The 25,937-nt window shown below is 35.9% G+C and overlaps 1 protein-coding gene across 6 annotated transcripts in view; it reads left to right on the top strand.

Annotated features, from left to right (window-relative positions):
* Positions 1–17,328, top strand: part of KLHL8 (kelch like family member 8) — a 36,960-nt gene extending 19,632 nt beyond the window's left edge. For all 6 annotated transcript variants that reach the window (XM_081154648.1, XM_081154647.1, XM_081154645.1 and 3 more), the window contains exons 4-10: positions 135–321; positions 4,678–4,821; positions 5,767–5,878; positions 10,784–10,952; positions 11,175–11,334; positions 13,784–13,985; positions 14,214–17,328. In XM_081154648.1, the coding sequence (XP_081010774.1) occupies positions 135–321; positions 4,678–4,821; positions 5,767–5,878; positions 10,784–10,952; positions 11,175–11,334; positions 13,784–13,985; positions 14,214–14,337 (1,098 nt within the window). In that variant the 3' untranslated portion in view covers positions 14,338–17,328. The remainder of the gene's footprint in view (positions 1–134; positions 322–4,677; positions 4,822–5,766; positions 5,879–10,783; positions 10,953–11,174; positions 11,335–13,783; positions 13,986–14,213) is intronic.
* The last annotated feature ends 8,609 nt before the right edge of the window (positions 17,329–25,937 follow it).

The raw sequence follows: 25,937 nt of genomic DNA, 5'->3' as shown, positions 1-25,937 counted from the left end.
AGTACTGGAAATTGCTTTAGAACTTGGCACATTGTACTTAAGTCTTTATGAAGTGAGTGAGTTTTAAAAAGGTAATATGCTGAGCTATTCAGTTACAACTTAAATTTTATACCCGCATCTATTTATGATCTTAGGTTCGTTTGCCGCTTTTGCCAGTGGATTTTCTTATGGGTGTTGTGGCAAAAGAACAGATTGTCAAGCAAAATCTAAAATGTAGAGATTTATTGGATGAAGCAAGAAATTACCACCTTCACTTGAGTAGCAGAGCGGTGCCTGACTTTGAATACTCTGTTCGGACTACACCAAGGAAGCATACTGCTGGTAATTAAATTACTTGTTTGTCAACTCTGCTGGACTTAATTGTAAGATGATTAGTCTCTGATTGCCTTAGAGCTGGGGTGGGGAAACTTTTTTCTGCCAAGGGCCATTTGAATATTTATAACATCATTCTGGGGCCATACAAAATTATCAACTTAAAAATTAGCTATGAAAAAAGCTCCTAGATTTATTGAATTTCAAGCCCTGCCTATGGTTGCCTTGGCAGGGCCAGATCAAATGATTTCAAAGGCCTTGTATGGCCTGCGGTCCGGACATTCCTCATCCCTGCCTTAGAGTAATAATCGGTAAATAAGGTTATTTATGAATTCTTACTGTGCATGACTCAGAGTTTTACCAATATGCCAGTTTTTTTAAAAAGCCAAAATACAATATACTATATAGATGATATACTATAGAATTGTACACCTGAAACCTATATAATTTTATTAACCTGTGTCACCCCAATAAATTCAATGAAAAATATAAAAATAAAAATAAAAAAGCCATTTATAAGTCTTAAACACTCTGAAGAGCCTGCTGAAATATCTTATTTTGAGGTCTTTTTAATTCTTCTGGGCAGAATTAGTTCCTGTCATTTCTGCTTTTAGAACACTTTTGCGCTTACTTTATTTTACTATATTGCATTGAAATTTATTTATTGGATGTATTTTGAGCCCTCCTCAGACAGGTAAGTATCTTATTTAGTTTTGTATCCATAGTGCCAAGCATGGAGCTTGACAACATATTGCATGATTAAATACTTGTTTTGTGCATTTTATCAAATCAAAAGAAAGGTACCAAATCTGATATTTGTATAACAGACCATGTTAAACTCTTAGAATCTAAAACTCTTATTTTTGAGGAAGCATGCAGTTTTGCCTTTATTTGCCATAATGTTCAGACTTTATCTTTTCCCAAGTTTATATTCACTTATGTTATTACTCTTTATAAATGTAGAGCATATACGAGGAAAGAGGGAAAATAAATGAGGTCCAGGAATTCAGGTGTTAGTACTCTGAACAGAGACTTCCTCTAAATTTGCTGCTACCTAATAGAGTTATTAAAAAAGACACCTATGGAATAGCTTAAAAACAACAACAGAAGGCAATATTTGATTGTGCATAGTGGGATTTTATCTAGGTAGCATAAAGAAAGTTTGAAAGTCATAGATCTGCCAATGAAGAAGTGGTTCTAAATAATTTTAACAGGAAAAGGACTGCTGATTTATTTTACCTGTTTTATAGGTTGATTTCAATTAAATTATTTTAAAGTGTAGATTTCTTTTATTTGTGAATCCTGTTTCAAGATGTCAAATTATTTAATGAAATTCTTAAATTTAAATTCGGACAGCATCTTGGCAGTCTAGGTTATATGCCAAACATATACTAGACCCTCATATATGTGATCCCTTACATGATTGCAAGAACTTAATGAAGCAAGTTTTAGTGAAGGATTCAGCCCTCATTATGAGATAGTTGGTGTTATTCCATTTAATGGATGAGGAAACTAAGAATCAGAGAGGGTGAAATATGCTCAAGGCCACAGAGAGAAATAGCAGAGAGAAGATCTGCATCCTGATCTTTTTGCTTCATTCTTAGTTTTCTTCCATGTCATGTTCCTAGGTGACCTATGTAGCTGAAATACTGATTTCCATTTAAAGAAAATATCAATTGTTGGGTTGACTTTCTGGGATTATAATTCCATGCAGTGCCATTAAACACCTGTAGTTTGGGCAGATTTATTTTTAAAAAATATTTTTTTATTGAGTTTAGAGAGAGGAAAGGAGATAGAGAAACATTGGTGTGAGAGAGGAACATTGATCACTCGCCTTCTGTGTGCACCCCAATCAAACCCGCAACTTGGGTATGTGCCCTGACTGGAAATTGAACCCGAGCAGCCTTTTGGGGTACAGGATGATGCTCAGTCAACTGAGCCACACCGAACAAGGCTGGGCAGTTTTCTTAATCTCTGAAGGCCTCGATTTATTTATAAACTATTTTGACTGTGTGATTTTTAAAGTCTCTTTCAACTTTAAATTTCTCTGACTTAAAATATTGAATTAGTTGGAGAAGATAGCACAAGCAGTACTGGTCATTCATTTATGCAATCATTCAGCAACATTTATTAAGTGTCTACATGTGCTGGCTTCTAGGTTAAGCATTAGAAATGCAAACACAAATAGCCAGCCCTGTCTTGATAGAACTTGCAGTTTGATCTAGGGAACCAGACCTATAAATAAATAAATATAAAGTATTACAAATACTTGGATACAATCATAACATATAGTGGGAAGCACAAAGAAAATAGTGGTTATTTTTACCTTGCAAGGGTCAGAAAAGGTTTTATAAAGTAAACCTCAGTCTTAGTTTACAATAATAAATAGGTGTGTTTCTGGGTGCCAGTTAGGGAAAGGGGTATTCTGTTCATGTTACATTTATTGAAAACCTAGTACATGCCAGGCACTGTGCTAGTCCTCATTAGTGTATAAATACTTAGTACACAGTCTTAACCTAGCTTAGCTTCTGGTGACAAATATCAGCATAATACATCATTTCAATACTGTATATTAAGTGAATGATAGTTACCAAAAAGTTGCTATCAGAACATCAAGGATGAACACAAACTACACGCCTATTGCAGGAGCTTGAAGTTTTTAAGAGAAAGAAAAGGAGATGATCAGGTGGACCCTGCAAGCCTTTATGCTATGCGAGGGCTTTATCTTGCAGGGCAGCGATTCTGTGTGAAGGAAGTGTTGGCCCTGGACCAGTAGCGTCAGCATTCACTTGAGAACTTCTTAGAAATACAATCTTGGACCTACCACAAACCTGCTGAATCAGAAGCTCCGGGGATCAGGCCACAATCAGTGTTTTATGCCTTTGGGGTGGTTCTGGACCACACTAAAATTTCGGTTTCTTGTTAATGGTGGTAAAATATATATAGGCACACCCCATTTTATTGTGCTTCTCTGATATTGCTTTTTTTCCCTCTTAAAATTAAGGTAAGACCCTCCACCAGAAAAAAAATTATGACTTGCTGAAGGCTCCAATGATAGCATTTTTAGCAGTAAAGTATTTTTAAATTTAGTTGTGTGCATTTTTTAGGCATAATGCTATTGCACACTTAATAGACTACAGTACTATGTAAACGTAACTTTTCTATGCATTGGGAAACAAAATTCATGTGATTGGCTTTATTGTGATACTGGCTTTGTTGTGGTGGTCTGGAACTAGACCCGCAATATCTTGGAGTTATGCCTGTATAACACTAAAATTGCCATTTTTAAATGTACAATTTACACGCATTGCAAAATTATAAACTACTGCCCTAACCAGTTTGGTTCAGTGGTTAGAGTGTTGGTTCTCGGACTGAAGGGTTCCGGGTTCAATTGCAGCCAAAGTCACATACCTCAGTTGCAGGCATGATCCCTGGCCCTGGCCAAGTGCAGGAGGCAATCAATTGATGTGTCTCTCTCACATCGATGTTTCTCTCTCCCCCCCTCCCTTCCCCCCCTCCCTCCCCCCCCCCTTTCTGAAAAGGCAATAGGTAATGAAAAGTTGTTGAAAGAACCTTTTAATTAGATTGCTCCAATGGCAGTCTGATATGAAAAAGGCTACGAAGTGATAAGAGAGGACAGGATTTTGCAGTAGTTGGGTAACAGCTGATGAGGGCCTGGACCAGGACAGTGGCAGTGGGAATAGCAAGGGGGAGGAAGGGACACCTCAGGGAAGGAAGAAGATAAGGTAGGTGAGGAAGGGAGACCCTTTTGAACACGTTGGGTTTGGATGCTTATAGGACATCAAGTGGAAATGTGACTTAGAAATATAAGTTGGAAGGCACTATCATACAGATGGAATTTAAAATAAAGGAATAAACTTCATGTATGAGCATGAAGTATGTAAGAAGTAGGCTAAGGATGAAACATGGAAAACATAGGAAAGAGAGACATGATCAGACACAAAAGGAGACTTCGATATTAAGGAAACCAAGAGAGTTAAGGAGTTTCTCAAAAATCAGAGTGATCAAATGTTGCCATTGTGTTCAGTAAGAAATTAACTTCAGAGTTCCCTGGATCTTGTTATGACCTTAGCAAGAGCAAATTTACATAGTGGGTGAGGATCTAAACTATTGTAATGGGATGTTAGGAAGTAGAGGTAGCTAATGTATCCTATTCTTTGAGAAATTCAAATGAGGGAAAACGAAAAAGAATTCAATTTCTAGTAATGTAGTAACATTGGTACCCAAATAACTCATTTCCTTTGCCATTAATCAAAATTTTAACTTCCTAAATATTTTTTCCATATTAATTTTTTAAAAATTAGGGAAATGATTTTGACCTGTGTTTTGTGGCTTTGCCTTTAGGTGTGCTGTTTTGTGTGGGTGGTCGAGGTGGATCTGGTGACCCTTTTCGCAGTATTGAATGCTATTCTATCAACAAGAACAGTTGGTTCTTTGGACCAGAAATGAATAGTCGAAGGCGACATGTGGGTGTAATCTCTGTCGAAGGTGGGTTCACTGTTGTTTTAAGTCACATCATGTGATCATAATGGCCTTTTAAAATATTTGAACTTTGAGAATTCTTTCTATAAGAAAATTGCTAAGTGATAAAGTGTGTTTCAGTATATCAATAAAATATTTGGGTGGTGATTATTTACTTTGATGCCCAGTGATGCTCAGTGTACAATCTCTTGCATATGGTGGCTTTGTAGGAGATGAGTTCAGGGAAAACGGAGTTAAAATAAACTATTGTGAGTTATATTTTCAAAAGAATTAAACTAAAGAAAAATGTTTATTGAACCCAAATAATAAATATATACCAGCTTTTTTCTATACCCATCTAATTATTGAAATGAGACCTTTTTTTACTGGTTACTGAAAATAATTGCAGAAAATCATGGATAAATTGTTAGGAGACTTTTAAAAAATCACTTTTATTCTGATTATAAACATAAATGCTTCTTTTGGAAAATATGAAAACATTTTAATAAAAATCACCTGTAACTCAAACACCCCAAAATTGTTACAGTTAACATTTTGATATGTAATCTTTCCAATTTTTTGTGTGTTTTTATTTATTTAGAATAAGTTTGATCATATTGTGTTAAATTTTACATTTCCTTTATGTAACATAGCATTTTTTTCATTTTACAAAACATTCTTTGAAAGCATGATTAGTGATCTCATCTACTAAGTAATAAAAAGTTGGGAAACCTAAGGGAGGGATAGTGTTTAGTGTTTAAATAACTTCATGTAGAACAGCACATTCCAGACATTTTATTAAGTAAAAGCTGATGTTTATTTCCATTTGGCTATGGAAGTTACATGATCATAATGTTGAACAGAAGAATACTTGTTGAAAATTATTATGCTGTCCTAATTATATGTTGACTATATATGTAAGCAACTGTCAGTTTACTTGGAATCAAATGAAAATACTTCTCTGCTCGACAGGTAAAGTGTATGCCGTGGGTGGACATGATGGAAATGAACATTTAGGTAGCATGGAGATGTTTGACCCTCTCACCAATAAATGGATGATGAAGGCATCAATGAACACAAAGAGGTAAATGAGCACAGAAATTTATTTTGATTTGTTGATAGAAAATAAAGAAAGCTTCCTATGATCCAAAGGGCTAATTTTTTCCTTTTTACATTTTTATAACCTTTAAGTATCTTCTTAAACAGATTTTGTTAAAAGTGTCCAATGTGATGCTTTAAAAATATTTTCTTGAGAATTAAAAATGGAATCGTATATTAGAGTGTGATAATGATAAAGTCTATAGTTTTCACTTACACCTGAGCATTGATTTTTTTTAAAAAAAACAAAACTTTTTATTTTGAAATAATTTTAGACTTGGAAAAATTGCAAAAATAGTGGAATTTCTGGTACCCATGATTCTCAACTGGAGGTGATTTTGCTCCCTCTGTGAAACACTTGGTAATATCTGGGGGCATTTTTGGTTGTCACAGCTTGGGTTGGGGGTAGGGACCTTGGAGGAGTTGGGGCTGGCATCTCATTGGGAAGAGGCCAAGGATGCCACTAAAGACCCTGTAATACACAGAAAAGTCTCCCACAGCACAGGCAATCTGGCCCCAAGTGTCAGGAGTGAGGAGACAGAGAAATCCTGCTGTGTACCCTTCACCCAGATCCCATAATGTTGACATCTTACACCATCATAGTACAGTGATTGAAACCAGGAAATTAACATCAGTGCAAAACTATTAATTAATCTGTAGACCTTATTCAACTTTTGCCAGTTTTCCCACACATTCTTAGTCTTCTAATTGGTTTTTCTTTTCTAATTGTATTGGCTAATAATCTAATATAATGTGAATAGTAACAAAGATAGGTGTTTTTGCCTTGTTCCTTATTTTAATGGAAATGTCTCTAGTGTTTCCCTATTAAGATAATGGCTTTAGGACTAAGAGATATGTATTTTAACATGATAAGAAAATATCCCACAATTTCTATTCATTATTTTTAATCACTATGAGTGTTAATATTTATAATCTTCATCTACAGTAAATTGAAATATATGTTGATAAATAGATCAGTCTAAAGGGGAGGAAGGTTTTTAGTAACATGACTTAGTAAATGTTTACTAGCCTGTTCAGAATTTTTTAAATGACTCGAATACCCAATTTTTAGATATTCTAAAGTAGAAGGATAGCTAACATGTGATAAAATCAGGATTCAAAATTGTAGTAGACCACACCTACTCTAGATCTAGAGGCAAAACCTAAAAATACTAAAATTGGAGTTATAGGTAAAACTTGCATGATGCATTTTTAAAAAATCAATTACACCAATACAACATAGTGGGAAGTCAGGTTTGTGATTACGCTTCACATGGGAAAAGTACCTGAACCCCAAAATAAAGCGCAGCTCTTAAAAAAAAAAAAAAAAAAAAAAAAGCTAATATAAAATAGTTGTCTACATTAATAGAATTGAAGCCTTTAATCTTTTGTTGTTGTTTGTTTGTTAGCCCTCACTCAAGGATATTTTTTCTATTGATTTTTTTTAGAGAATTGAAGTCTTTAGATCAAGGGATATTGTAGTTCTGTTCTGTATGCTGATCTGTCCATATCTATAGCTGTCATCTCAAAGTGGGATATGCCCTGTCAGTTGGGGTGTAGGAATAAAAAATGAGACTCTCTGTGCATTTTTATTTAATCCTTTTAAATTTATTCTGAGTGGATGTTTTATAATGAACATAAACTGTTAGCATAGTAATTAATACATGTTTATAATTTGAAAGTAATTATGGTGCATAGGGGTGCACAAAAATTGTTGTAAATGTGGGCTGCATCTAAGTACAGACTAGGAGCTAGTAAGAGATCTGAAATCCGTGCCATATAAAAAATTGTTGAAGGGTTTTGGTCTGGAGACGTGAGCACTTAAGAGAATATCAAGATGTTGAAAGAGATGTATGATGCTTTAGACGGAAGGAATAAATATTTATTTATAGTTCAATATAATACTAATGGAGCGTACTCTAATGCCTCCCAATGATAGAATTATATATTTATATGTCATAAAGGGAACATATATGTTTGCACCAAATGGAAGATTAAATTAGATTACCTATTTTTCTTTTTTAAATTTAAAATTGAGCAAATAGGGTGAGGATTTCAAAGACTGAGCTTAATAATTTACATAATTATTATGGATATTACAATAATTCTGCCTCTTTGTTTCAGAGTGAAAATGTGATAAAGGAAAGAAAGGGGGCTCTCTGAATAAGTATTCAAAATACTGCTTAAGAGTAGCTTTGTGTAGAGAAAGAAAATCAAAACATCTCTATTGCAATTTTATTTTAAAAAACAAACCAACCCAAACAAACAAAACCTAACTTCAAACATTATGGCTTGTATGGTTTGTAAGCTTTAGCAACATTCTGTAAAAGTTAAAAATGACTTGTTACCCAAATAAGCAGTTTTAAGTTGAATTGCACGTGGGATACATTGCCATCTAATTTTCTATTCTCTATCAATTTAACTCTTACGAGTTTTAAAAACCTGAGTTTTCTTCGTGTGTTATAAATATGAAAGATCAGATGGAACTGTGAAAAGAGTTCTTCTAAAAAGATTTTTCACTCTCGGTACATTTTATTTAATCCTTTTAAATTTATTCTGAGTGGATGTTTTACAATGAACATAAACTGTTAGCATAGTAATTAATACATGTTTATAATGTGAAAGAAATTATGGTGCATAATTACTTTCTCATGAGGACAAAAAAATCTTAGGGGAAAAAGCTGACCTTAAAATATGCTATTACCTCCCACTTATCTACAAGTGACATTTTAATACTTTAATAGTTTGATTTATGCTACATGGTAACTACAGATAAATAGTTTAGATTGTAGTTCATTAATTAAAATGAGGGAGTTTTCTAGTTTTTAGCCAAGAATTGAGTGAAACTTCTAGCAAAATAGCAGTTGAATTTCTTTAATCTTTTAAAATATGCCCTGAGCACTTTACAATAACTATCAACTATATAAAAAATAATAGAACTGCAGTTATTTTGTCATATTATTTGCTTATAATGTGCATTCCCCCAAATCATTTTTTCAGTATGCATTTTACGGTCATATTCACATGGAAAATTTCTGGTTTTCTTTACTTTTCCCCCTTTCTTTTTCATCTTTCCACTATGATGGACACTGGTGTTTATTTAATCTGTAGTTCTATTGAGACCCCTCATCCTAACAGAGCATCTCTAGGGGTTGATTTATTTATTCAATAAACACCAGTTAAGTGACCACTGCTAGACACACCAAGTGTTGAAGATACAGTAATAAATTAGACAGCCAATGTCCCTACTTCATAGAGCTTACATTCTAGAAGGGAAAATACAAATAAAGACATGACTACAAGGGTAGTGGTAACGTGAGCACAGGGTAAGTAAAAGTGCTGGCGAGTGGAAAAGATCTTAATGAAGTCCTGTTTGACCTAAAATCTGAAGGGATAGAATAATTTAGTTAAGTATGGTGGGTGGAAAGAGATGAAGAATCTTTGAAAATCTGGAGGTGAAGGAGAGCTGAGAGCATGAAAGACGTCAAGTATGGGTGAGAGATCAAAGGGAGTCGTGTCAGGAAATAAGACTGAAACAGTAGGCAAAGATTGAGGGCATTTCAGGTTTGCCGGGATTTACTTTATCTAGTGGGCTTTGAAATACACACATGTGCTTTTAATAGCAGGGGAATGGTAGATTCACATTTCTCATTTCTAAGATCCTCTGCATATGAAATGGGGAAGAAATTTGAGAAGGACCAGAGTGAAAACTGTCTGGGAGACCAAAAGGATTATTGTAATATTTCAGCCAAGAAAGAATGGTGCCTTGGACTAAAGTAGTAGAAGTTGGGGTAGAGAAAAGAGCACATATTTGAGAGAGAGTTCACAAGTATACTGTCAGGATTTAATGATGAATTTGGTGGGAGCTAGAAAGACCACTAAGGCGGAGGCAAGGATGGTCCTTCAGTTCCTGGCTTAAGCATCTGATACGTATAGTGATGTGATTTTCTGTTTTAGGCAGAACAAGACAGTGAACAGAACGAAATTTTTGTTTGTCTTGTGATGGGTTTGTTAGTCTTCTAAAGTTAGCAGCATAAAACCGCATTCATTTATTGGCTCACAGTTCCACGGTTCAGATGTCCAGCAGGTTTGACTGAGGTTTCCACTTAGGATCTCACAAGCCAAAATCAAGGTGTAGGCTGGGCTAGGCTCTTTATCTGGAGGCTCTGGGGAAGAAACTCCTTCCAAGGTCATTTAGGTTATTGACAGAAGTCTGTTCCTTGTGATTGTAGGACTGGGTTTCTCATTTTTACTGGCTGTTGGCCAGGGCTTACTCTCAGCTCCTACAGACCACTCTCAGGTTTTTTCCAAGTGTTCCCCTTCAAGAAATTTATATAATCTTTTTTTGATTATCATTATAGTGAATTGGCTTTTAACATGAGCTAAATCTCTTCCTTTCCAAGAAGAGATATAAATGCCCTACATAAGTAAAGCAATTTGATATAAAATTTGTAATATAAAAATTGATGTTCTTTTATGTGATATAATGAAACCCTGCAACAAAGCATGCTCTGCAGATTACATATGAATTTAGAAGTGATGTTGACTTCTGACTTCCATAGTAAACAATCTGTCAGTTCATCAATTTCTCAGTTATGCAGCTGTGTTTCACTAACTGAATGTTTTTGACTCTATTTATAGTATTTGTTGGGTTTTACTTTATTAACCTGTGTAAGCTATGCACAAACTCCAGAGGGCACTGTTCACACGTACTTGCACGTTTGGCAACCCTGTAGCCATCTAATTCTGAAGCTTGGATAAATCTAAATGTAATGGGGGAAAAACACATTGAAGTTTAACATGATGTATGACTTGCATTAGCACAATTATTTTTTTTGCTACCTGTTTTCTGAAAACAAATCCAGATGCTAAAGTTTTATTCTCTCTGCAGGCGAGGAATTGCCTTGGCCTCCTTAGGAGGCCCAATTTATGCAATTGGAGGGTTAGATGACAACACTTGCTTCAACTATGTGGAGAGATATGACATAGAGTGTGATCAGTGGAGTACAGTGGCATCAATGATTACTCCCCGTGGAGGAGTTGGCTCTGTGGCTCTGGTGGTAAGTTATATGGCAATTTGCTCATTGGACTGCATTGTGTCACAGCCCTAACCAAATAAGGAAAGATCTGGGATATTCATATCTCCAGGATGCACATATTGATTATATGCCCTATTATTTCACGAAATGCTGCTTGCTTTCAAGATTCTGATTTACCATTAGGATAATATATAAATCAATTCAAAATCTAATATGATATGTTTTTATTTTCTCTTTACTTAGAACCATGTTTATGCAGTAGGTGGCAATGATGGAGTAGCTTCTTTATCTAGTGTGGAGAGGTATGATCCACATCTGGACAAGTGGATAGAAGTTAAAGAGATGGGTCAGCGAAGAGCAGGCAATGGAGTTAGTGAGCTCCATGGTTGCTTATACGTTGTTGGTGAGTGGATGATTTTTCTCTGGTCTAATTTATTACAGGACGTACAGTGACAGTGTTATAAAACAACACAATCACACAAATTACTTTCACTTAGGTTCACGTGGAATCAGTCCTAAGGTTTGCTTTCGAATTCTTAGGGTTCACATTCATGCTTTTTTGTTTACATCTTCCTCTTTCATGGTTAAAACTTCTACCTCCATATTATTCCTCGGGGTAGCAAGTGTATCTAAAGTAAGGGATTACGTTTAAATGAGATAAATATTTTTAATCTAAGGTCACAAATTGAATCTGCTTTGCTAAAATTTTTAAAGATCAAAGACGTGTTTTTCTCAAGGGAATTATGTTGACTACTTGAAACAAACCAATAGGTATTTCATATGCATAATGGGTATTGGGCATCTTTATATTGCTCTTTGACTTAGTGAATTGAAGAATTGGAAGGAACCATAGGGCAGTGCTTTCTCAAACTTTTGTATGCAAGTGAGTAAGATGGAGATACTGTCAGGCTGCACAGGAGGAGCCCAGATTATGTGTTTCTAACAGTTCCCAGGAGATAATTGATGCTGCTTCTGGTCCACCCACTTCCAGTTATAAGGCTTTAAAACGACCAAGAGATGAGAGTAATAATGCCTATCTTTCAGAATTGTTTTAAGAATTAGAGATAATATATGTTAAGCATCTCACACTGCATCTGGTATTTTGTAGTTACCCAATAAATAAGTAGCTGCATTGGGATTAGTAATCCCTTCCTCTGCAGAGGAAGAAATGAGTTCAGAGAGGTCAGTAGCACGTGTCATACTTATGTTGATGTAAAATGTTTGGTGTTACATAACTTAGAGTTTTTGATGAGAGAGGGAGATACTGTTAGTGTTTAAATATCTGCAAGTAATAGAAGTAATGCTGAATCTTCTAGTGCTTACATGTATTAAAGAGGAAGAGAAATAACATAATTTACCTTTAGATCTTGCCTGATCACAGCAGTTCTATAAAGTAGTCAAACTCAGAGAGGGTGAATAATTTACTCATAGTCACAAGCCTAAACAAGTGACAAAGCTGGAACTTGAACTCTGGTCTATGAGAAACCAGAGTTTACAGTACACTGTTGCTCTCTCTCACAGCTTCCTGTCCAGCATAGGCATTGATATATGTTATGTCAATAGAGTATCATTGTTGCTGTTACTTTTAAATCTAACCTATAGTTAGAAGAGGTATGGTAAAAAGAAGACTGACTGACCATTAAAAAATCCCCTCTTAGTCTTCATATCCTACTTTAAAAAGGTATGATTTGAATAAGAAAGCTTTGGAGATAACTGTATGCACATATATCATACGCTAGTTGCACCCTCTTTTCCTCTGTTTTGAATTCTTTCTTATAAATTTATAAGCATTGCCTAAGGAAATGATAGGGAGCTAGTACAAAGGAGGGCTATGAAAAATATAACTATTAAAAATGTAATCCTCTACATTAGCATGAGCAGTAATTAAAACTAAACCCTTTATTATAAAGAAAAAAATGGTTTTTATCATGGTTGTGATGACAGTACTGTATACATTTGTTTAAATTCATCAAGTTATGCATGTAAAATCCGTGAATTTTGCCTCAGTTGCATTGATTAAATCAAGTTAAACCCATTAGAGACATTGATTCTGTTGATATTATTTTTACCGACCTTGTTTCTAAATAGACTAATCATAGTATCGACACTTCCTGTCCTTACAAGAATAGATTTAGTCACCAAAGAGAACTATTACTCATGGAGACTGAGCTGGAGCATAAAAAGAGATACATTTATTTTTAAAGGAAAGGGCACTGTTAAAATAACAGTCTCTGTCTAACCCTCAGGAATATTAAAGTAACATTGTTAGAATGATTTATAGAGAGGACGGTCATCACCGAGAGCATGTTGCATGAAGATATAGTTTTGGCAAAAACTGGTAAGAATTCAGTCAGCTTATCACCCCTAATTATGATGGCAATTATAGTATTAAGGGAAACAGAAAACTAACATATCTGAATGAGTCAAATGACAGTGTAGTTTATTCTCTTCTCAAGCCCTGTTACTGTTTAAAAATATAATTTACACATGTACACACAGAGGGGAATCTCGGTGCTGTCTTGCTTGCCCCTAGGAAGCTAAGGGAAAATTATATGAAGGCCTGTTGTTTTTTTTGTCTTAAGTTATCTGCTTAGATACAGAGACTCCAGTTTTTCCTACTTTAAGATTTTTACTCCTAGTATTGAGGTAAAATACTATTTCAGTTACTGTGAATTATAGAAAATGTCTAATAGGAGATGTAGTGGTGATAGGTGTTGAGATGAATTTTTGTTTCTGATTTTCTGTTTTCTAAAATGTTTTTAAAAGATTGGGTTTGTAGAAGCTATTGAATTGAGACTTAGCAGTTAATGTCTATGAAATGTAATGCTTTTTAAATTTTTTTCTCCATATAGGTGGTTTTGATGATAATTCTCCTCTAAGTTCAGTTGAGCGGTATGACCCTCGAAGCAACAAGTGGGATTATGTAGCAGCACTTACCACTCCCAGGGGTGGAGTGGGGATCGCAACAGTGATGGGCAAAATCTTTGCAGTTGGTGGTCATAATGGCAATGCATACCTAAATACAGTAGAAGCATTTGATCCAGTGCTGAACAGGTAATTTTCGTTTTCTCTCTGACTTAATGGGATCTTTCAGTAACTGGTGCTAAACTGCTGCTAGATGTAGATTAATATAAAACATTTAGGATATCTTACCACCCTTAGGAAGCTTGGTGTCTTTCAAAACCAGTCCCATAATAGGCAGTTTTTATCTTCGTTGGTACTTTGAGTAAAGTAAATCATGCTTTGTTTTAAGATAACATTCTCTCTCCTCTATCTTTTCAGGTGGGAGCTTGTTGGATCTGTGTCTCACTGCAGAGCTGGAGCAGGCGTAGCTGTGTGTGCCTGTTTAACTAGCCAAATTCGAGATGTAGGTCATGGACCCAATAATGTGGTTGACTGTATGTGATCTGAGTTCCAGCCATCGACAATTTAGTCATCTCTGATAGTCAAGAAAGAAGACCAGGATTTTGTATGAACAGTTTTAACTACTATTATAGAGTCTTATTTAAATGTAAACTTGTTGTATTGTGACTAAGTGCAACTTTTGGAATAGTAGATAAAGAATTATTAGTAATAAAGTTAAATTTTATACTTCCCACTTTAGCAAATAATTGAGTAGGGAAGGAGGACATTTGAACCTGGAACCATACCTTCTCTGAAAAATGTTTAAAGTAGTGCCAAATGTTGAAATTGCCATTTAAAAGATTGTGGATGAATCAAAATGTAAAACAGTCACTTGCTGAGTTTTACTTTGTGCGTGTGTGTGTGCCTAAAGGTGTTAACCTTAGGCAGTGGATTTTTCCTAGAGGGGAGATTACAATATATTCATCAACACCAGGATATAGAAGAGACCTCTTTTTGAAGATCAGTTCTACTTAGTGCTGATGAATTTATGCCTTGCTTTTTTCTAGGTGTTGATTTTTCAATTTCTTGGATATTGACAGAAATAGAAACAAATGTTTGATGTCTCTGCATGCCACTTGGCTCAAAGCTTATAGGAGTGTTATGAGGTCTTAATTTCAGTTTGAATTGTTAGGACACCAAAGACCTAGCTGAACTATCCATCTGAACGAATGTACACTTTTATCTTTTCATCTTATACAACAAAGGAATTTTTTCATAATCAAAAATTGAACCAGTGTAAATATTAGAGGAAGGCTTTAGGGCTGATGTTATTCTAGTGCCCAGTCAAGAGACCTTGAGAAAGAACGGCACTGATTATGTGACTCCTTAATGAGGGGAGCCTGAAAATGTGTTCGACACTCTTTTTTTGATTTAATTACTTGATTTTGAACTTCCTATTTTGCTACTTGCCACCATTCTGGTGTTTCTAACTGTACAGAATCTGGGTTAATTTATTATGAATGAAAATGAATGCATTTTTACATAAATCTTATATAGACTCTAGTTAACTGATTAGTTCACATCCATCACTACCAGTAAAAGATACTATTGGTAGAAACAAGAGAAAGATTTAAACTACTTTTTCCCCATTTTATTTAATTCCCTTCAGTATATTTATTTAACTTGAATTGAAAATATTTCTGTACATTAATTTGAAGCCAGGATTTAAATCACACACCTACTGATTTAATAGCTCTTCATGGTTTTAACCAGCATTATAAAATGGCCTATTCCATCATATGCATATATTTTTATACATATTTATGAGGAATATCTTGTATTTGCAATGTAGTTTGGCACCTCTTTTCTAGGTCTTCCTAAATTTTCCTTTGGTCTTCCTAAATTTTCCTTTAGTCATGCCTTAGAATTTAGTATAATTTGCTGCTGGTCAGTCATCTGGTTCACAAGGAGGAACACTAAGCCCACCTGAAGTTCATTGCCTAGTCACTCTGTGGTCTTCATTAAATGGCAGCGTGGGCTTGTCAGTGCAGTAGGTCAAAAAGCCTCATTACAAAAGCCAGTGCATATTGGGTATAGTGGACCATCCCCTCAAAAAGAAAAAATTGTAAGAAGGCTCAGGCTGGCAGAAAAAGGTCTTTCATGAAGCAGATTTAAAAGTTCCCAAATTATGCCATTTTTTGCTATCAACCTGTAAGTGAGTTCCTTTGTCACAGCTGGATCTGAACCAGTGGTCTCATATATAACTAAAACCATATTTCAGTCAATCCCGAAAGCATTTAACTCTACAGCACTTTCTAAACTGGCTACAACTGGCTGGATGTAGAGACTAAGTCTCAAAACCTGGCTTCAACTGTGTACTTTTCATATCTAATGCTGTTCTTGTATCACAGTGCTTGTCTAGGTATGGCCAGTAGTCTGCTGTTTATTTTGTGGTGAAGGGGCTTTTGATCTTATTTCTAAGATAATTTAAAATGTCTTTTTCTTTAACATTTCTGCCTTTGTCATGTGTATAGAGTATAGGAACATAAAGTTGTTACATTTCCAATTCTCGTTTTTATTATACACTAGTCATCTAACGTGCTAAGTTGGTATCCCAGGCACCCATAAAATAGGAACTGCTCATAAGAGAAGGCAGGTGAAGCAAACAGGACATGTGGCTGGCGGTTACATTGTGTGTGGGCAGTCAGCATAGCCTCGAGGGACCTGACGGTGGCATGAAAAGACAAATAGTGGAATCAGTATGCACAGTCTCTTTATTAAAAACACATTCTTTGAGATATGAAATGAGAATCAGGCCAAAGGAATCATGCAGTTGAACGATGATTATGTTCATAAGTGTAAAGAGATGAAATATTCAGAGATGGCTCCTTAATTGTGAGGCCTGTTACTTTAACCTCAGATGTTAATAGCGCCTACCAGAAAGTGATATAAAGTAGAGCTAAATTTTGAAATTGTAAATGGGAAAAAGAAAAAGTGAAAACTTGCATATTATTTTTTCAAGATATATTTCTAGGTGCTTTTGTGTGAGTCTCCCATTAGTCACTAAAGCCACTGCTTTACTGTATTGCACTGCCACTTTAAGAACAAATTACTTGATACTGTTTTTGACTAATTTCACTATATTCTGTGTTACTAATTATTTTTTAAATATTTGAATAAATTTTGTATTCCTTCTAAGGAGTATTATTCATTGTTTTAATTCCCAAATGTATTTTGAACTTAAAATGCTGTTAAATGCCAGTTAAGAGATTGTTGAAGTTGCATAAACTGCTCTTGCAAATGGTAAACATGAAAAACATTTTTGTTCCTTTTTTCTCCATGTGTTATATGGTAGAGAATGCATTTGGAATCTAATTCATGTCTTATCAGTTAAGAATGTTTTCTGTGGTTTCTCATATCAGACTTTTAAAGAATTATTATTGGGGATGTTGTTGGCTCTCTTTTTCTTAAAATTGTATGTATATTTGTGTGGTAATACTCCAGAGCAAATCAAAATAATAAATTATCATATACACTATCAAGTACTGAGATCAAAGAGTTGGGTTCATATCAGTGCTATTTATTGATTAAATATATTGCATGCATATATTAGAAATAGGAACTTCTTTCTGTACGGTCAATATAACTTTGCTTCTCATTGTTTGATTCCATTTATAGAACCTTATCAAGATGATGTAATTGTTCTCCATCTCAAATACAAGTCAATTTAGTAGGTTGGCTATAATACTTTTCTTATAAAAAGGATCTTTCTGTTGAACTGGAAATAGGAAGATTTTTGTTACCCTTAAAAAAGTTAAAGGTAACTGTTGTAAGTAGTTTCACTAACTGTTCAGTGACTGATTAAGCAGTTGTCTCTTCAGCAGTTGCAGACGTGTACTATATAGAAGTGAGATTCTTTATGCACTAAGATAATATTGCCCTTCCAAGTAGTAACCTTGTGAAGCTGTAATTTTGGGGTTTTTTGGTTTTTAGCTATGTGCCATTGCTAAAAACATTTCTGAAACTTCTCTTTGAAAAAACAGCCCAAAGAATCCATTTGTAAGTCATCTAAGAGAACTGGCCTCATGAGAGTCATATGTTAATTTTGAGCAGGGTCTTAACTTGATTATGGCTCCATGTGCTTTATTCATCGGACTTCATTCGAAATATTTTATGCTCATCACAGGTGAAGTCTATCCTCAAAGAATGTTTTCCTCCCCTGGGAAAAAATTTCTCCAGAAGCAAGCAGTTTTAGAGGAAGATTACTAATACTGTCCTGAGCAATAGCAACTTCAGTGAAGGAAGTATGGAGCTTCTTTGAGGGGAAACCTTATTTGAATGCAAAAATTATGGTGGTTTTTGTTGCTATTTTAACAAATCACTCTGCCATTATCTGAATGGTTGAGGCTAAATTCAGTCTACCTAAACAAACTCTTTAGAGTATAAGGGATTTCTTATATTTGAATAGTCAGTCATGGGGAGCATTAATAAGTATACTTTTTAAAATGTGTAGTCTGTACCCAGTCATTTTATAATAACATTTTAAATATTTTAATCTCTATAATTCTGCATATTACAGTTAAAAAACAGATTCAAAGATGTTAAGTAGCCCAAGATCCACAACAAATCAGTGGTTGACTAGTGTTTTTTATGACTGAAAATTTTCACTGTTCCACCTAACCAACTACCTCCTTTTTCACAAGATAGTATATATATATTTAAGGGATTTTCTTTTTCAAAGTCTCTTCTTGGCAGTATAAAAGTATTTCTGGTCACTATATTTCCTTTTTTGCCACTTTTTTTTTATTAAGATATAATTGACATATAACATATTAGTTTCAGGTGTACAACATAATGATTTGATATATGTGCATTTTGTGAAGTGATCACTGCAGTAAGTCTAATTAAATGTCCATCACCACCCATAGCAACTTTCAAATATATAATATATAATACAGTATTATTAACTATAGTCCCAACGCTATACATAACATCCCCAGGACTTATTTTATAACGAAGTTTTACCTTTACTTCCTTCACCCATTTCACCCACTCCCTACATCTGTCACTGGTAGCCGCTGGTCACTATCTTTCTGTATGTAGTATTTGGTACATATATAAAAATATATGCAAAGTGGAAGTTATTGAGTATACTAATAAAACACCTATGTACCTGCTCCCTAAGTGAGAACTAGGACATTCCTGGTAAGACTGACTCTACATTAAGTGTTCCTTCTCAATTTCAATTCCCAGCCTACCTTGTCTGCAAGAGGTAAGTATCCTGAGTCAATCATTCCTTGCTTTTTTCTTTGTTTTTGTGTACAGATCCCTAAGCTACATATTGTTTACTTTTGTTGGTGAGCTTTATAAGAAAGAGTATCATACTGGTATATAGTTTACGTAATTTGATCTTTTCATTCAACAGATTCATTTTTGTAATTTTTTCCCCAACTGTATTCTCTGTATGTTTTTGGTAATCTCTTCCAGTCAGCTACTTCTGTTTGTGGGTGATGAAATGTCTAAGGAGTCCAGTTCAAGTGTTGGCTCTGCTGTGAGCATGCTCTTTCTCTACTTCAACTCAATTCAGACTCTTGGTCCTTGTTTTTTTATATTCCAGCCCCTGAAATAGTTTTCATGGTAGAAGTTATCTGAAGACAGTCTTATGCTTTAGAGTGGTGTATAACCAGGCTCTAGTTTCTCCAGGAACACTATACAGGTTGCTTTTAAATAATGTATTAAACTAAGGCATTCTCTCAAATGAGTTTATATGATTTTATTTTTAGACAACCTACATGGCATGTTTTTCTTAAAAACAATGCCTCCACTCCAAATAAATCAAGGTCAAAATAAATGAAGAGCTCCAGATACCATCAGTCCCATTTGTCTAGTCCTGGTGTGTGGATGAAAAGCAGCAGCCAGTTATGATGTCAGGTGATAGATCAAATTGCCAGGTTGTTAACACTTTTCCACTTCTGAACTGTCCCTACAGGAAATCATATGTGGGTCACACCATCCTCACGTGGTCCAGCAGAGCAAGCGTGCCTTCTGGACTTGTGTCACCAGTGCAGAGCTGGTAGTCTGGAAATTAGCAAGGGTGTGCTGGGTTGGTTCTGCTGCCCTGTCATGAAAGAGGGTTTTACTCTTGCTGGTCTCTGTTCAGGTTTCCCTTTGGTTGATTACATGTCATCTTTATACACTCCTTGCAGGCTTTTGTGAAGCTGGTTTCCTGCAAATGATGGTTGATGACAGTATCAACATGAGCGATGACTGTGCTTTCGGTACCTTCACCCTCGGGGCCTTCAGTGGAGGCATTTCCTCAACGACCATCTTCCCCTCCACCTCCAGGCACAGCCCGGCTGAGTCACTGATTTCTCAGATCTTGCAGATACAGGAGAACATCTCACCATAACTGATGAGGCCCCGGTAGATGACCTTGATGGTGGCTAGGAGGAGACGAGGGCGGCGCTAGTGTAGGTGGCGCTCAAGTAAAACTAATTTATGTTGCATACAGTTGGGTTTTTTTTGGTTTTTATAGTACTAAAGTGAACATTAATATTTCATGTAGTTTCTTGGTACACATGTGCAAGAGTTTTTTTTAGAGTATATACCTAGAAGTAGACTTGGTTGTAGGTTTATGTGGCTGGTCAGCTCTATATTAGTTTTATAAGTAATGCAGTTTTTCCAATGGTGTGCCAGCTTTTACAATACGGTTTATCATTTACTTGCTATTGTAAGACCTAATGCTTGCCAGTCTGGTAGGTATAAAACGATACTTTATTGTGGCTTTAATTTTTTCCTTATTGAACATATTTCCATGATTATTAGTCATTCCTGTTTCTCCTATGAAATACTTTGATGACTTTTGTCCATTTTTCTACTGTTTTTCTTTGTTTGGTATTTACTTAGGAGTTCATAATAGTATACTAATATTTCCATTTATTTTTATTGCGTATATCTTTGTCCAGTTTGTGGCTTGTGGCTTATCTTTTTATGTTTTTTTGGTAAGTTAATTTTAACATATCCAAATGTTAAAATTTTGTGTCTTAAGAAATTTCTTACTGTCTCTTCTAAAAGTCAAAGTCATAAATTGAACCTGTGATCCAGAAATTCTTCTCAGTATATACTCAGTAGAATTCATTCACATGTGCACTAATCATAGTACTAACTCAAATTTCCCTCAATATAAAAAGGTTAAATACACCGTGGTATGGTCATACAATGGAATACTATGCAACCAGGAACATGAAGTATTGCTACACAAAATATGTAGGAACCTCACACATGTAATATTGAGCAAAACAACCCAGAAATAAAAATAGTATGTTATGAATGAATCAATTTATCCAAGTTTATAAAACAGGCAAAACTATTCACTCTATTAGAACAGTTGGGAGAGTGGTTAAACAGTTTGGGGAGCAGAGAGAAAGGACAGTGGTGAGGAATTAGTAAGTGGGCTTTTGCGTAAGCCTGTAATGTATTATTTTTTCTGAAATGGGTGGTGGTTATACAGATGTGTTTATTTTGTGATATCTCATTGAGCTATATGTTATTCTTCAATAAAGCATATGGAGACCAAAAGTAAAAGTTAGAAAGTCATATAAGTCTTCAGTCTACCTGGAATTGCTTTGTGTAAGTGTGAGATAGGAAAAGTACAATTTAACTATATAGATAACCAAGTTAGTGACTAATTCATCCTTTCCTCAGAGACTTCTTCTAGATGGCTAATTTCCACATAAGTAAACATCTATTTGGGGACTTTCTGTTCTATTCCATTGGTCAATTTGTCTAACAAGGGTAAGTGACATTATTTTAATTGCTGTTAATTTGATTTAAAGGTCTGAAAACCTGGAAGAGCAAGTCTTCCCTCATTTTTCTTAAGGAGTCTTGGTTTTTTGCTCTTTCATTAAATATTAGAATTAGTTTGTCAAGTTCTTTGGGGAAAAAGCAATTTTGGGTTTTTTAAAGAGAAACTAGAATCACATTTAACATATAGATTAACTGGAGTATTGACAGCTCTACAATATTGACTCTTCTCCTAGGTTTTGCTCCTTAATCAGGGCAAGGAAATTTCCTTCTTAGTTTGCTAAGCTTTTACTGTAGGAGTTGAATTTTATAAAATACTTTTTTTCATATTGAGGTAAACCTGGTTTTTCTACTTTGGTTATGTGGTGAATTACAACTGAGAATTTATTTCACTGTCATTCATATATATATGTATTTAAAATTTTTTCAGCTTTGTTAAAGTATAATTGGCAAAATTGTTTATGTTTCAAGTGTACAATGTGATGATTTGACATATGAATACTTTGTGAAATGATTATTACAAGTTAATTAACTTCCATCACGTCATAGTTCTTTGTGTGGTAAGAATGCTTAAAGTTTACTCAGCAAATTCTGAGCCCACAGCACTTACTATTACTCTTGATAGTTTTACTAGACACAGTTCTAGCTCGTTTTCTCTCAGCATTTTGTTTTTCCACCGTCATGGTTTCCTTTGTATTTCAAGTCAGCTGCTCCCTGTGGATGATTCCCTTTTCTCTCTGCTGCTTTTAGGACCTCCTCCCTTGTTCTGTAGTTTCACTATAAGGCCATCTAGATGTGTCATGTGTCTATTTGTCCTGCTAGTATACATTGTAACTCTCATATTTGCAATGTTTTCTGCTCTGAAATTTTGTGCCGTGGACTCTATTACTTTTGCTCTCTTCTTCTGGGACTTTGTCTTTCTATTTTGTAAACTTCACTGTATTTCTGTGTAACCTGCTGTTAAATCATTGAATTTTTCATTTCAGTTACTCTTTCGTTTCCAAAAGTCTTATTTCATTTTCTTTTAGATAATCTTGGTCATTTTGATGGACTTATTTTTATTTATTTAATATATCTTTACTCATTTCAGAGGAAGGGAGGGATAGAAACATCAAGGATGAACCATGGATTGGCTGCCTCCTGCATGCCCTGTACTGGGGATCGAGCCTGCAACCGGGGCATGTGCCTTTACCGGGAATTGAACCGCCATCTCCTGGGTCATACAGGTCAGTGCTCAACCGCTGAGCCACGTGTGGATTCTTAGTCTTAATTTCTTTTGTTTCTCTCTCTCATTCTTTGGGTATTTTCATAATACTTTATATCCTGTGACTGGGTAAGTCCAGTATCTTGTCTTTGGGAGCCTAAGTCTATTTATTGTCTCTGAATTTTCCCTTAAGTTTGGTGATTTTATTTTGTAAACTCATACTTAGTTGGACCTGTGGGAATCCAGAGGTTCTAAATTGGGCATGTTCTCTGAGAGGTTTTACTTTTCCAGGCCAGGAACTACCCCCGGGACGTTTTAGCTCTCTCCTGGCGTAATTCAGGGGGCTCAGGTTTGACTCCTCACCCTCACTGTGGGCCCAGTGCTTAGTCTCCCAGCCCCAGTGCCGGTAACGGCATTTGTCCTCAGAGCAACCGCAGTGCTTCTGTTTACTCACCACTCCTGCTCAGGTTCCAGCTGATGTGTCAGTTGGCCTGGGGGTGTCCTTGTTTCCATGGGAATTCAGTAAAGCATTTAACAAACATGTTGCCTATAATTTATCTGAGAACTAATAGTAGTAGGACAGCCCTTCATATTATCTAGTGTTTCATAAACCCCAGAGCAGAACGTTGCTACCATCATTCATTGTAGAGGGGAAAAAAAGATAAAAGAGTAGTTTTACTTTAACATTCACCTGCCTTTCTTTTATGGACTGAAAGATGGCCCTGTAAAATCTATTTGGTGAGAGTCTTAGTAGACCTTAGCAGAGTGGTCCCATATATTTCTCATACCTGAAGCCTTGAGTAAATTTAAACGAGTTTATAAAAGGGTAATTCATGAAATGTAAGATTACTTGGCATAGATATGTGGATCACTCCTGCCCTCTGTCTCAAGTATCAGTTATTTTATACACACCCGTCCCTGAGCACACTGACATGTTATAAATCCCTTCTTAAACATGACTCCTGTGTACTGATGTAGGTTCAGGAAATAATTGTTTGCCTGAAACTTTTTCTTTAAATAAAAAAATTTTAAAAAAGGTTGTTTTGGCCTTTGGCCAAAAGTAATAACATTTTAACCTGACCATAAATTCCCTGATTTCCCGCTATTCGTCTGCAAACAATGATCCTTTTTCCTGTGTGGAAACCAGAGCTCAGGCCTGAATGACACAGTGGCTACTTGTATTGCATTCTAAGGCGGTGCTATAGTTTTCCTTCTAATTGGTTCACTTCATTTCTCAACACTTACTCTAATGCAGTACTAACTCAGTGTGCTGTTTTGGAAGTCATCTTTATTATGGGGTATAATTTATATAAAATGCACCACTGTGTTTGCAATTCATGACTTAGTAAGCTTACAGAGCTGTGCCAGCATCACTCTAATCCAGATTTAGGGCATTTTCACCGACCCCTCAACACTCTACAGCCCTTCTGACAGTTGGCCTCCACCTCTCCCCTCCCTATCTCGGTCCAGGCAACCATCCATGTGCTTTCTGTCTATAAATGTACCTTTTCTGGGTAGTTCATAAGTGAAATCAGACTCCGTATCTTTTGCATCTGGCTACTTTCACTTAGCATAATGTTTTGAGGTTCATTTCATCCATACTGTAGCATTTTTATTGCTGAATAGTATTCCATCCTGTGCACAAACCACATTTTGTTTATCTGTTCACCAAGTGGTCACTTGGATTGCATCTAGTTTTGAGCTGTTATGCCTAATGCTGCCAGGAATGTTCATGAACTTTTTTTTCTTTTTAGTATATCTTTGTTGATTTCAGAGGGAGGGAGGGAGGGAGGAAGAGAGACAGAAACATCAATGATGAGTCATTGATCTGCTGCCTCCTGCACGCCCCCCACTGGGGACAAGCCCACAACCTGGGCATGTGCCGTGACTGGGAATCGAACAGGGATCTCCTGCATCCTAGGTTGATGCTCAACCGCTGAGCCACTCCAGCCAGGCATGAACATGTCTTAATGTGAGCATGTTTTCATTTAGTTTCCGTAAAGATCCATACCGGTGGAATTGCTGGGTTGTAACAGACTTTTAAAGAAAGCACCAAGCTTAATGCTGTTATATTCCTATCAGTACACTGTGAGGTTTCTGGTTTTGCTTCATTTCCTTTACCTACAGCCTTTCTCCTGGGTGCGAGGCGTCTCTTACTGTAGTTAAATCAATGTTTCCTGCAGTATTTTTTGCCTAAAGGAATGGTTGCTCTCTAGTGGTGCATTCCGCACATTACACTTGGAACGAGGGCACTAATGAGAAGCCTAAAGCTAAAGCTTGTTAAAATTTACATTCATTTCACGTTGTGCCTGCGCTAGTTAGCACACGGGGCACACTATGAGGCCCTGGGGCCAAAATGTTTTCCTTATTACCACTGTTAATAATCCTCAGGAGCTGGCTTGTTTGCTGTGGCTTTTATTGAATCCCTGGAGGTGCATTATAGTCCAAGCAAAGCTTTGGTGCCTCAGATCCCATCCACTTCGTGCACTTAGATCTTGGTAGAAGGGTTTACACCTGTGGAGTGGCTAAGGCCTATGAAGGGGAGGAAACGGGGAGAGAAGCTTTTGACTTAAACCTATCACATCCTTTCAAACAAACCAGAACCAGAAGGGTAAATAGTTCTTAAGAGTGAAATGAATGTAAATTCTTTTTTAATGAATTGCACACAAATGGAATGTCTGGTGGCTCTTTGGTATTCCTAGCTAACGCTCTGTAAATGTGCCTGCAGAGAGGTGAAAATTTAGGAGAATGGCTCTCAGCTGCCCCCAGGCTCCTAGGGCTCTGCGGAACGTGGAGAGCGCAGTGCACATTAGAAACAGTGAGGAAGTGAGCAAGGAAGGAACCTGGCCAGGCATTTACTCCTTAAGGAATGCAAAAGGGTAAGTAAAAGATGTGGCTTCAGGAAATTAGGGTAGTAAAATAAAATATTTAATGGTCTAAAGTAAGAATTTACAAGTTCTGCTTTAAACAGGATATCTCACTTGTTTTTTAGAAAGTGGAGAAAATGTGTGTGAGTGAAGTTTTCCTGACTTCCTGTGTCTTAGCAATGTGTTTTACTGTCCTGACATACGTCTATCAAATGACCATGTATAGATGTGTATGTACCCATACACACAAATATATCCACATTCAAATGCTTGAGCACAACAGCAGAG

This window comes from Miniopterus schreibersii (genome assembly GCF_964146895.1).
Source record: "Miniopterus schreibersii genome assembly, chromosome: 1".
In the NCBI taxonomy this organism is placed as follows: Eukaryota; Metazoa; Chordata; class Mammalia; order Chiroptera; family Miniopteridae; genus Miniopterus; species Miniopterus schreibersii.
Note: the sequence above shows the minus strand (reverse complement) of the source record. Positions and strands in the feature narration are given on the sequence as shown.